Source organism: Vicia villosa, linkage group LG5, assembly GCF_029867415.1.
Source record: "Vicia villosa cultivar HV-30 ecotype Madison, WI linkage group LG5, Vvil1.0, whole genome shotgun sequence".
In the NCBI taxonomy this organism is placed as follows: domain Eukaryota; kingdom Viridiplantae; phylum Streptophyta; class Magnoliopsida; order Fabales; family Fabaceae; genus Vicia; species Vicia villosa.
Genome location: NC_081184.1, coordinates 159,442,449 through 159,455,682, shown reverse-complemented (window position 1 = coordinate 159,455,682; position 13,234 = coordinate 159,442,449). Strand labels below are relative to the sequence as shown.

General features: G+C 40.4%; 1 protein-coding gene across 1 annotated transcript; it reads left to right on the top strand.

The window, feature by feature from the left end:
• The first annotated feature begins 6,923 nt into the window (after positions 1-6,923).
• Positions 6,924-8,936, top strand: LOC131605856 (uncharacterized). Its single transcript, XM_058878158.1, has 3 exons — positions 6,924-8,176; positions 8,246-8,638; positions 8,807-8,936. The coding sequence occupies exons 1-3, from the start codon at positions 6,924-6,926 to the stop codon at positions 8,934-8,936; spliced, it is 1,776 nt and encodes a 591-aa protein (XP_058734141.1).
• Positions 8,937-13,234: the final 4,298 nt, after the last annotated feature.

Sequence of the window (13,234 nt, the reverse complement as noted above, 5' to 3'; positions counted from 1 at the left end):
CGCGTGCACATGAGAGCTTGAACGGATTCCTCTTTCATTGAACTTCTATACTTGTTTAAAACTCGAGAGCCAATACTAAAAGCAGATTCGGAAGCCACTGTAGTTATTGGAATGCTCAATATATCACAAGCCATTCTTGCAAGATTGGGACATCTACGACTCTTTTCTCTCCAATAAGCCAAAATATCAAAACCAACCGATGGAGGCAACCTTTGTTCATCTAAATAAGCATCAAGTTCAGATTTTCCAGTATTGTTACTTGCTTGACTCTCATGCTCTTCAAATTCCTACAAATTAAACATATAAAATTGATAAGAATTTAAATTTTAAAATTAACTTAATCAAAAGAAATAACAATAATAGTTTACACTTACTTCACAAATATATAACGAGGATTCCAAAGAATCCTTTACTCCTCCAAAAGTAGGTAGCACTTGTGAAAAGTTAGGATTAGGAAAATTCCCGTGTTTGACATATTCCGCATAAAGCTCATACAACTCACCCTTAATCTTTTTGCACTTGACTTCACTAGTTTTCTCATCAATTTTTGTATATGCAAAATTCAAAAAGTTGAATTTTTTTGTTGGATCAAGAATAGCACCAAAAGCCAAGATAATATTATACTCACTCCAATACTTGTCAAACTTTTCCCTCATTTTCTTAGCCATATCTTGAATCAAAGAATCTTTACTTATCAAATAGGAATTCAAAAGACACTCAATCTTCCATATTTCCCCAAAGTACAAATTAGAAGTAGGATAAGAAGATCCGGAGATCAAGTTAGTAATGTTGTAGAATGGCTTCAAAAGTTCACACATTATTTCGGATCTTGCCCACTCTTCACTTGAAGGACAACACTTGAAATTTGAATCTCGCAAACTCAAGCTATAAAAGGCACGACGATAATTGATCGCACTCTTGAGCATTATAAAAGTGGAGTTCCATCTAGTAACACAATCGGATCTTAATCCAATTGTAGTATCAATCTCACCGACATTATTAACACATTCATGAAATTGTAGTGTTCTACTTTCGGTTACCTTTACATAAGCCACACTTTGTCTAATTTTATGCAATGCATCACCAACTACCTTCAATCCATCTTGAACAATGAGATTCAAAATATGCGCGCAACAACGAATATGAAAGAACTTTCCCTTAAATAACAAGCTATTTGATAATTCTAAGTGTTCTTTCAAGAATCTTTGCATGCTATCATTTGCAGAGGCATTGTCCAAAGTCAAGGAAAAAACTTTCTTCTCTATACCCCAATCACTTAACATTTCCAACACCTTCAAGGCTAATTCTCGCCCGGTATGTGGAGGTGTCATGTGAGCAAATGCTAAAATCTTATTTTGCAACTTCCAATTCACATCAATATAATGAGCAGTTAACGAAATATAGCCCTCATTAGTGCATGCAGTCCAACAATCAGAAGTTAAACAAACTCTCCCCCTAATTTGAGTCAACTGTAACTTAAGCTTTTGTTTCTCCTCCTCATAACATTTCATAACATCGTGTGAAATAGTATTTCTAGTAACAAAGGTACAATCATCATTCAAAAATTTTTGATATTTCCTGAAAACACTATACTCAACCAAGTTAAAAGGTAGATTGTGTGTGATTATCATTTCAACTAAGATATCACGATTAACCTTAGGATCAAACTTTTTCTTTCTCATTCTTCCTTCGGCATCAAGTATCATATCACCCACATCATGATATTTCGGAATAAGCCTACAACTATTAACATGACGAGTCAAATGAGAAGTTCCATTAGTAGTAGCACAACTCAAGAATCTTCCACAACCCTTACATTTACATTTCTCTTTACCATCCACAACCCCAACCTTTACAAAATGTTTCCACACTTCAGACGTAAGGGCCTTTTGTTTTTTAGTAGTTGGTTCGGAAGACTCTTCTTGGTTAATCTCAGTGTCATCAAGATCAATTACATTAGACGGAGCAAATAATGGTACGGGTGGAGTTGCCTTAACTTGCCTAACATTAACCTCACTATCACTATTAATTTCCATGATTAGAGTAGACACAAACTATAATACCTACATGTAAATCAACACAACTATTAATTGTATATTTATAATATAATATTTTTTGTAGTATATATATTGAATATTCATAATGTAATATTCACATTGTAACATTCATCCTGATAGTATAATATTTTAATTGTAGACTAGTATAATATTCATGCTGTAAGTAAATATTGTAATTTTCACATTGAACATTCATACTGAATAAACTAGTACTATTTTCACATTGTAAATAAATAATGTAACAGTATATATTAACATTCATACTGAATACACAATATATTGAAATATAATCAAAATAATTAGTAATGAAACTAATTAAACTAATTAGTAATGAAACTAATTAGTAATATATATGAAATACAAAATATAGTGTAACACGTCACTTATAAACGCAAGATGAAAAACAAGCTGAGAAGATATATTAAAAATGCAAGCTGAAAAGATTAACAACCAAAGTAATGAAACACAAGCTGAGAAGATTCGGAGCAGAGAAAAAGAATCGAAGCTGAGAAGATTTACTTACGGGAAGAAGAAGCTGAGAAGCGGCGAAGCAAGCTTGGATTGGAAGCTGAAACACGAAGCGGGAAGCGGTAAAGGCGGAAGCTCTAACCTTCAAGACTTCAAGCAGCGGCGCAAAAAGGTAGCTAGGTTATCTTTTGGAACGAGTAACAAAATCAAACTATCAGTAAAGTGGCTAGGTCACTTTTTGGAACAAGTTGTTGCAATTGGGCTGGATATAAAAAATTTGGCCCAACAAAGTTTTTTTGGCAGAATTTTATATAATGGGCTAACATATTTTAAAAAATTAATTTTCTTTCGGGCCGGCGGGCTACCCATGGCCCAAACGGGCTAGCCCATATTTTTTCGGGCTTTTTTGGGCCGGGCTAAAAAAGGCCCGGAAGTAAATGGGCTCAAAATATAAAGCCCAGGCCCTAACTTTTTTCGGGCTCGGTGGGCCGGCCCATGGGCTTCGGCCCATTTTGACAGCTCTAATTCATACCATTGGTACTATTCAAAGGCTAGCAAGAGAAAACTCCATTGCAAAGAAGTATGATCAGAGAATGAGAAAACTGAAGTATAATCATGTGGCTCTATGTTCATTGAAGTCCTCCTGGATTGGGGTGTCTCTCTGCTTCAAATCAGGGCATTGATTAGAGGGTACAAGCTTGCAAATCATCTGGTTCTTTAAATCAGGGTTTCTTTGACCAAAGTCAACCAGTTGACTTTCTGGTCAACATTTAATCAGAAGTGGCTTCTATGTGTGGAAAACTTCTCATAATGACTGTGTGGACGTGTTTGTTTGACTGGATGTGAGTGGAAGAGATTTAATCGGGAATTTCATCAATAGTCGGAAAAATCAGAACAGTTGACTTTTGGGTCAAAATCGGGAAAATTATTCAAATATTGACTTTTGGTGGAAAATTAATCAAGAAAAGTCGAAGAACGGATAAAATCGGGAGTTCGGCAAAAAGTTGGGAAAAATAGAAAATAAGACATTCCAACACTTAGAAAAATTTTTGATGTCTTAAATCTTGTTGAGCAGTCCACTTCAGCACCAGATTACACGTGGCAAACGGCATTTTTCGGAGAAATTTCCAACATCAAAGTTGTTCCTCTCATGGAGGAGAACAACTTTGTAGTTGGACACTTTTTCATTTGAAGCTTGTATGAAGAGTTAAAGTGGTGTGAAGTTGCTGGAAACTCATTTGAATCAAGTCACATTCCAGGTCACCAGTCAGGTCATGACCTGGCATTTTCACAAACACATGGCATGCCAAATCTCCAGTCATTTTTAGAGCTGTACAGAAGTGATATGAACGCAAACTTGGTATCATTCTCTTCTTTGCCATGTCATCTATCCATAGAAACAAGAATTGGGACAATTGAGCAAATATTGAGTGAGATACAAGCCTTCAAAGTGGTGCCCCAACCCTGACCAAATTCTGCAGGCAGCCATGACACAGGATTCTGGGCACGCAACGCATTTCAGCAAACACGTGGTGGACCAACTGTCAAAGCCTATTTCTTCCTCCACAAGTCTCTATCTTAAACAAGCCCAGTTCTAAGCTATTCCTTGCCATGTCCTCTATCCAATGAGACCAATATCACTAATTTTGGACATGTATTGATCGAGATAGAGAGGCTCAAAGTACCACCCTCGCAGAGTCACGTTCTGGCCATACGCATGGGACAGCATGCTGCTGGGCGTATGCAGTGGTATTTGCATGAATTCAAGGCCATTTTTCTCATACTTCCAAGCTTTATTTTGAGATATTTTCAACACCAATCTTGTTCTATCCCATGCCCTCTTTGATATGACACCATTCTTGCATCATTTAACAACCCATGGCTTGAGATATAAGTGTCCAAAGTAAGCACCACAGCATGAAAAAAAAAAACAAAACAACACACAATTGCACTACACACACATTAAAGTCCCACATTGGAAAGATGAAAAAGTTGTGCTACAAGTCCCACATTGGAAAAATGAGAAAGAGGTATTGCAAACTATTCCAAGTCCCACATTCAAGGATTGAGAATCACAAACTAATGGTTGGCAATATAAATAGAAACTCATACATCAACCATTTCTCACCTCCACTCTTCACTATATCACTATACCTCTCTCTCTCTCTCTCTCTCTCTCCTCTCTCTCTCTCTCTCCTCTCTCTCTCTCTCTCTCTCTCTCTCTCTCTCTCCCTCTCTCTCCCTCTCTCTCTCTCTCTCTCTCTCTCTCTCTCTACAACTCAATCCAAGATTCTCCCATAGGTAAATCTCACAAACCTCTTTGCATATCATGTAGCAAGTTTATGCATATTTTGTCCGACATTAGAAATCTTTTATTAAAAACAAATAAAAATAATTTTCTCCTTTATCTTTTTCTTTGCAATTTATTAATTGTTTCTTCTTAAATAAAAAACAACAAAAAAGATTTTCCATTAATTAGATTGTTAGTTTTTTTGGACTCTCTAGACTTTAATTGTTTTTTTAGAATTTAATAGACTTTTTACATAAAACCATAAAACAAAAATAATGGTTTTTATTTTATTTTATATATTTCAAATTAGTATCTCTTGCATGAAATAAAAATGAGATAGTTCATGAATATATTTTCACAAATAGTTTAGATTTAATTCTTTCTTTCTTTGTGAATATTTTCCATATATGTGAAATGTCTAAAATGCCCTTGATCCTTAGTATTGTCTTTTCCATTTAATTGCTTTTTCCTCCCTTATTTTCTTGTAGAATTAGAACAACATAGAATATAGAAAATAGGCTAGTCTCCCCCTTTTTGCATTCTTTTTTCTTTTACAACCATAAAACATTAATAAATACTTGAATAAAATCCCCTTAAAAAACACCAACCAAAAACACTTCAAAAAAACCTAATAAATGTTCAGACTTAAAACAAAAGTCAGGAAGTGATGCGAGACCTTGTAGTAGGTTCTCGTCATCATGGAATTACCCTAAAAGACACAAACCAATCATTTCTTTTTCTTTCGCCTGCTTGGCACCTAAGGGCACCGTTATCTCCGCTCCATTGCATCCTAGGTCGATCCCTTATGCAAGAGCGTGAGCGTTAACTCCGCCCAACTAAAAAACACAAAAACAAACGGAAAATCGTTAGCCGAGCTACGGTAACTCTGATTCCTGAAAAGGATACGTAGGCAGCGGGGTAGGGCCCGTGCGAGTACAATTCTTTATTTTCCCTACATTTTGCATTCATTTCGCATTTAGACATAGACATAGTATACACCCTTTAGATAGAAGCAAACATAGGTGGATACCATCGAGTACGATGGGCGTGAGGGGTGCTAGCACCTTCCCCTTGCGTAACCGACTCCCGTACCTTGATTCTCTGGTCGCAAGACCCTGTTCCTTCCTGTGTTAGGTTTTCTGATATTCCTTTCCCTTATGGGATAAATATATTGGTGGCGACTCTGTTCATTTTTTTCGCGAGCGTGCGACAGCTGGCGACTCTGCTGGGGATGTTGCTAGACCTGTTGCTGGTCCATCCTTAGTGAGTCGATCCTAGCCTGCGTTTGTTTGTTTATTTACTGGGTGTTTACTTGCTTTATGTCTATATCTTGTATATATGTTTGCATGTTTATTTTCTGCTTGCATATCATGTCTATTTCTGTTTGCACATCATGCGTATGGATTATATTCTGTGTTCCTTGGGGTCTTCTGTTCTGTTTTGCAGGTGGGGGGTTTTTGAGGTAAAAGGCCCACTACCCAGGCCAATTGACACCTAGGATTAGCGTGGATGCTCATGTTGGCTCCCGTAGCTCTTGCTACGATCGAGTTGATGTGGGGTACCACAACTGGGCGAGGTTCTTTCATGGAACACTGTGTCTGGCACTCTTGTTGCCTCAAACACTTTGTACCCCATGGGAACTATAGACCCCAGTGACCATTAGGGACCACCTGTCCGTGTCTAGAATTCATACCCGTGAGTTTTGGGGAGGGACAGGATACCAGCCTTCATCATACCCGGATTTCCGTTTTGCAATTTGAAGTCAAAATTTTGAACCTGTTACAATCAGTATTACCCAGATGTTCAGAGCTGCGAGGGACATTCAGTCTCTCACCACATCATGCACATGACACATCATGCTATTGCATTCACCTCACTTCATTCGCGGAGAATCCTAAAATCTATTTCTAAAAAAAAAAAAAGAAAAGAAAAGAAAAGAAAAAAGAATATATACATACCTTTTTGCAAAAAAGAGGAAAGAAGAAGAAAAAGAAAAGGAATAATGAAAAGATTTTAGGATTCTCCCAATGAAATGCATTCCACCATATCATTTAACATGCATGTTCATTTATTTTCAGGAACTTTTTGGCTTTGTCTCCGACTAACACATGGCTCCACCACTGAAGACTGGCAAGCGCAATTACTCTTATTCTTTTGTGAATCCTAATCTGAAGTCTGTTGAGTGTTTGGCAAAGAAGATCACACCGGATGAGTCGACCAATTTCCGAGAAAAATATGGGTACATTCTGAGCCTCCTCAAGATGCCATTCACCAAGGATGAGCAAGAGGGAGTTCACACTTTGCTTCAGTTCTATCATCCTTCCCTCCGTTGTTTCGCATTCACTGATTATCTTTTGGCTCCTACCTTGGAAGAGTATTCGTCATTCCTTGGCATTCCTGTTGGGAAAGAGGTACCTTATTATAGCGCCATGAAGGCCCCTGATTCCATTGAAATTGCTAAGGCTCTTTATTTGAGCAAGTCAGTCGTGGAAGCAAATCTCACCAAGAAAGGAGGTTGTCATGGTTTTCGTATGGAGTTCCTGGTTAAAAGAGGTTGTGATGCTGCTGAAGCCAAAGAGTGGGACACTTTTAGAGCTATTCTGGCTCTAAGTATCTATGGTATTGTGATGTTCGCAAATGTACCTGACTTTGTTGATATGAATGCCATCCACATATTCATTCTGCAGAACCCCATTCCTACGCTTCTGGGGGATGTTTATCATTCCGTTCATCATCGTAATGAGCAGAAAGGAGGTTTGGTTAGATTCTGTGCTCCGCTGCTATACCGTTGGTTCAGATCACATTTGCCGGAACGTGGAGCTTTTGTTGATAGTAGGTACACATCCAGATGGGCTGATAGAATTATGGGGCTTAGAGCTAAGGACATTGTCTGGTACAACCGATCCTTGGACCATATGGAAGTTGTTATGAGTTGTGGGAAGTTCAAGAATGTGCCTCTCATGGGCATCAGAGGTGGGATCAACTATAATCCTATCCTGGCTAGAAGAACATATGGATACGCTTTCATTAGTCCTCCTGAACAAGCAGAGATCGCTGAGAATATTTACTATCATTCAGCCACCAATGTTGGGCAAATGGCAGAAGCTGCGCAAGCCTGGGAGAATATTTGCTGGAGAGATAAGAAGTATTTTGGTCAAAGAGACTGTGCGACTTATAAAGACTATACTGAGTGGGTTGAAGTTGTGGCCAACACCCAAGGGATGCCCTTCCCTCCAAAAGATCCTCCTGCTGGTGTGCAACCCAACATTGTATCCATGCCTTGTTATAATCAGACTGTGGAGCAGAATCGGAAATTGACTGAGCAAATGGAGACGATGCAAGTTAAGATGAATACTGATAGGCAAGAGAAGCTTTCTGCCCTTCATAAGTTGAAAATGAGAGAAATAGAGCTTGAAGAATTGTATGCTAGAGGAAGTACTTCTCAGAAAAGGTCAAGGGTGACCATAGACTCTAAATCTGCTAAATCTCAAGAGAGGGAGATCAAAGAGCATTATGAGGATCAGTTGGCGGAATTGACAAAGAGGCTCCAAATCCAAACTGATATAGCCAAATCAGAGAAAGCCCGTCGAAAGAAAGCAGACAAGCTCCTTCTAGAACGTCAGGCAAAGATTGAGGGGTGTTATGAAGAGATTCGCAAGTTAAAGGGTCGAATGGAGGAAAAGGGACAAAGTGATACTCAAGCTCAAGAGGAGGCCAGATGTTGGGAATTGAGAAGCCGTTACTTGGAGACCATGCATTTCAGAAAGGACCTATTGATTCAAGAAGTTGTTAAAAGACCAACCCATGCTGAGACCAAAAAGCTGTTTGAAGAAATGAAGGCTTGGAGCTATAAGAACATTGGAGATAGCCCACTTCGTCATTTGGACATGGGAGATCCAGCTTAGTATTGGTTTTTGTTATTGAATCACCACCAGTCTTGTTGGATGGGGTTCTTATTTCCATTTTCTGTATTATTGGCTCATGAGAGCAGAATATTTTGTACTTCAAACGTGGTTGTGCAATTAATCGATTATGTTTCCTTATCCTGTTTGCTTATCTCGGTTGTGCTTGTCTTGGTTATGCTTCACTATCTTCTCCGTTATCTTGTGTTGTTGGTTTGAGACAAAGCTAAAAAGTCTTGGAAATAATAAAACATGCACACATGCACCCATGCACTCATATCATACTGCATTTTCAGGTTTTTATCAGATTCTAATTGGGGTCCCTTCCAACAACAGATTTCTTTTCCGACGACGAAGCTGACTTTCTTACATCCTTACCGCACCAGGAGCAACGAGAGAATCATGGATCAATTTGAACAGAATCAAGCTGCCCTCCGTAGGGATATGGATGTTATGGGGGAAAGAATGACCCAACTTATGGAGACTCTTCATGTCGTTGTCCAAGGACAAGAAGAGCTCAGAAAGAGCGTTGCTGGGCTGATCAAAGATACTCCTACCAATTCTGCTGATGGAGGGGTGAAAACTAAGGAGATTCCTGCTGAGGGGATACCAAAGGTAGTGGATGACCACCACGAGGTTATTGACCTTGAACATGATCTTACTGCTGAGTTGACTGAGACTGCTAAGATGTACCAAGCTCTCGAAGAACGCCTTAAGGCCGTTGAGGTTGCTAAAACTTCAAGTTTCGACACTGCTGCTATGTGCTTGGTACCTGGGATTGTTATTCCCCCGAAGTTCAAAGTGCCGAATTTTGATAAGTACAAGGGAGTTACCTGCCCAGAGACTCACATTCGTTCTTACTGCCGTAAGATGGCCGCTCACGCTGAGAACGAACCTCTGCTTATGCATTTCTTCCAGGATAGTCTCACTGGAGCCCCATTAGAGTGGTATATGAAGCTCGAGAGGTCTAATGTTAGTACTTGGGGAGAACTTGTTGATGCCTTCTTGAAACAATACCACTACAATACTGCTATGGCTCCTAGCCGCGCACAGCTGCAAAATATGTCACAGAAATCTGAGGAGTCTTTTAAAGAATACGCCCAGAGGTGGCGTGAACTTGCTTCCCGTGTCCAACCTCCTCTCTTGGACCGCGAGTTGATTGATTTGTTTATGGGAACTCTGAAGGGGCCGTATCTTCAGCACATGGTTAGTAATACTTCTCCTTCCTTTTCGGATGTGGTCATCATTGGTGAGAGGGTTGAGAACTGTGTCAAAGCTGGTACCATTCAAGGTGTCACTAGTCCTAGCACCTCAAGTGGTAATGGTAAGAAGCCGTATTCTGGGTTTGTGAAGAAGAAGGAAGGTGAGACTAGCACTGCTTCTGTTGACCAAGGCCGAGCTCCTGCATATTCTGCTGTTCCACCTCCTTATTATCCGATGCCTTATGCTGTTCCTGGTCCGTATGTCCCTCAAGCATATGCTGCTGCTCTTCCACAACCATGGATGGCACCCCAACAGCCTTCCGTACCACAACAACAAGCTGCTGCTCCTCAGAATCGCCAACAGAATCCTAGGCCTCAAGGTCAAAGAGGTCCACAGAGGCAAAGATACCCTGACAGGCGTATAGATCCGGTTCCCATGCCGTATGCTCAGCTTCTCCCCCAGTTGCTTGCTGGTCAATTGGTACAACTCCGTGAACTTGGACCTCCACCTAGTCCTCTCCCTCCTGGTTATGATGTTAATGCTCGATGTGAATTTCATTCAGGGGCCCCGGGCCATACTATTGAAAAGTGTAGAGCATTAAAGTACAAAGTTCAGGGTCTCCTTGATGACAAACTTATCTCGTTCGCCCCTACTGGTCCTAATGTGCAGAATAATCCTATGCCTCCTCATGCTGGTGCGACCAATGCTATTGAGTTATGTGATGATCAGATCCTAGTAAATGATGTTAATGAGGTTAGGATGCCGCTAGCAGTTGTCAGAGAATATCTTATGCAACAAAAGGTTTTGTGTGAGCTACATGACTACTGTTTGCAATGTTCTTCCAATCCGGAGGAATGTGCTAGATTAAGAGAGGAAATCCAGAAACTAATGGACGAAGGTGTTCTTAGAGTGGAAAGGGTCGTTCCTGTCGAAGATGTGGCTACTCTAGAGATACCTTACTATCCTGCTGAGGTGTCAAAGAATCAGAATACTCCTTTGGTTATTCGTGCTCCGAGTACTCCCTTGGTCATTCAGGCTCCGAGGACCCCGTTGGTTATTCAGGTTCCAAATGTTCCTTCGACTCCTTCAACCTCGTCTATTGTTCCTTCTCCTGTGAATGATCCTAAGGCTGTTCCTTGGAGTTATAATACCGTGTATATTCGAGGGAAGAAGTTTGACTGTCCTCCAGTGGGCACCTCGAGTATCACAAATATTACTGGCACTAGTGGTATTACCCGTAGTGGTCGAATCTTTGCTGCCCCTCCTCCGCCTCCTAAAGAGACCAACAAGGATGCTAGTGCACAAACAAAAGGAAAGCAAGTTGCTGTTGATCCTCCTGTGACACGTAACGCACAAGATGCCGAGCAACTCTTGAAGATCATTAAGAAGAGTGATTACAAAGTGATTGACCAACTTGATCAGACCCAAGCCAAGATCTCCATCTTGTCTCTCTTGGTGCATTCTGAAGCTCATCGTGATGCTCTGATGAAAGTTCTGGCTTCCGCTCATGTAACTCAAGATATTACCGTGCCTCAGTTTGAAGGGGTTGTGACCAACATTGCTGCTGGTAATTGTTTGGGTTTTTCTGATGATGAACTTCCACCTGAGGGTAGAGCACATAACAAAGCGTTGCATATCTCAGTCAAGTGTCTGGATGCTGTGTTGTCTCGAGTTCTGATTGATACAGGTTATTCTCTTAATGTGATGCCCAAAACTACTTTGTTTAAGCTGAGTATGGATGGGGTTATGATGAGACCGTGCACTATGAGTGTCAGAGCATTTGATGGTTCTAGAAGGTCCGTAGAAGGGGAAATTGATCTGCCTGTCTTGATTGGTCCTCACATGTTCTATATTGCCTTCTATGTTATGGATATACGTCCTTCATACACTTGCCTCTTGGGTCGTCCTTGGATCCATGCTGCTGGGGCTGTGACATCTACCCTCCATCAGTGTTTGAAATTTGTTGTGAATGACAAGATTGTCGTGATCACCGGTGAAGAGGATTTGATAGTCAATAATCTGGCGTCATACCGTTATGTTGAAGTGGAAGGAGAGATACAAGAGACGCCTTTTCAGGCCCTAGAGATTGTGTCGGTTGATAAACTCCCCGTGGTTGAGAATAAGAAGGAACTCGGAGCACCCCTCTCGTCTCTGAATGATGCTAAGGCCTTCTTAGAAGCTGGTACTCCCCATAGTGCCTGGGGCAAGCTGATTGATGTTCATGAGAAGCGAGACAAGTATGGCCTTGGGTATCAACCGTCTTCTTCTACTCAGCTCAGCATAATTCCTGGAAAGAAGGTGATTCCCCCCATTTCTCAAGTGTTCGTCAGTGCAAGCACCAGTTCTGGAAGTCAGGTTCTCGCCGTGGATGATGATGATGAAGAAGATCTCTCCAGATTCATTTGCCATGCTGCGCCTGGACAGGAGCTCAACAATTGGACTATCTTGGACATCCCCAAAGTCACTTTTATGGATATGTAATTTTCTTGTTTCGATAAGTCATATGCTTCGCCCTAAGCATTTTGACCGCTTGTATAAAGAAGGGCCCCCATGTTGCTTCAATTTGTTTAATATTGAATGAAAATCGTATCTTCGCATGCAATTACTGTTCCATTTCTTTCATTTTCTGTTTTTACTTTAAAAAACCTTTTTCAAAAATGGCAAAGCTTTTTCTCTTTTTCTTTTTTTATGTGTTGCATTCTAAGGCATAAATCATCCATCGTGCAGATCCGGCTCGAATTCCATCAAAAATGATAATGTTACAGTTCCACGTCTTAATATCCTTGAGAATCCAATTGACCAAGCTGATGAGGATAGTGGGGAAGATTGTGAAGTCCCTGAGGAATTGGCAAGACTTTTGAGACAAGAGGAGAAATCTATTCAGCCACATCAGGAAGCCATAGAAATCATCAACCTCGGTTCAGAAGAAGCAAAGAGAGAAGTCAGGATAGGGGCCGCTTTGTAAAGTGATGTAAAGAGAAGGTTGATTGAGCTGCTTCGAGAGTATGTTGATATCTTCGCCTGGTCATATGAAGACATGCCTGGTTTAGACACGGATATAGTTATGCACAGGTTACCGCTCAAACCAGAATGTCCGCCTGTAAAGCAGAAACCACGAAGAACTCGACCTGATATGGCTTTGAAAATCAAGGAGGAAGTTGAAAAACAGTTGAAGGCTGGTTTCTTATCTGTGTGTGAGTATCCTCCTTGGATTGCAAACATAGTACCTGTTCCTAAGAAGGACGGAAAAGTACGCATGTGTGTTGACTACCGAGACTTGAATAGGGCAAGTCCGAAGGATGATTTCCCTCTGC

What these genes read in the sequence shown, in the direction of transcription:
- LOC131605856 (XM_058878158.1), top strand. Translation starts at nt 6,924, where the DNA reads ATGGCTCCACCACTGAAGACTGGCAAGCGCAATTACTCTTATTCTTTT. An exon ending in GTTAAGATGAATACTGATAG is followed by an intron (nt 8,177 to 8,245) that starts GCAAGAGAAGCT and finishes ATTGTATGCTAG; the next exon opens with AGGAAGTACTTCTCAGAAAA. An exon ending in CATGCTGAGACCAAAAAGCT is followed by an intron (nt 8,639 to 8,806) that starts GTTTGAAGAAAT and finishes TCATGAGAGCAG; the next exon opens with AATATTTTGTACTTCAAACG.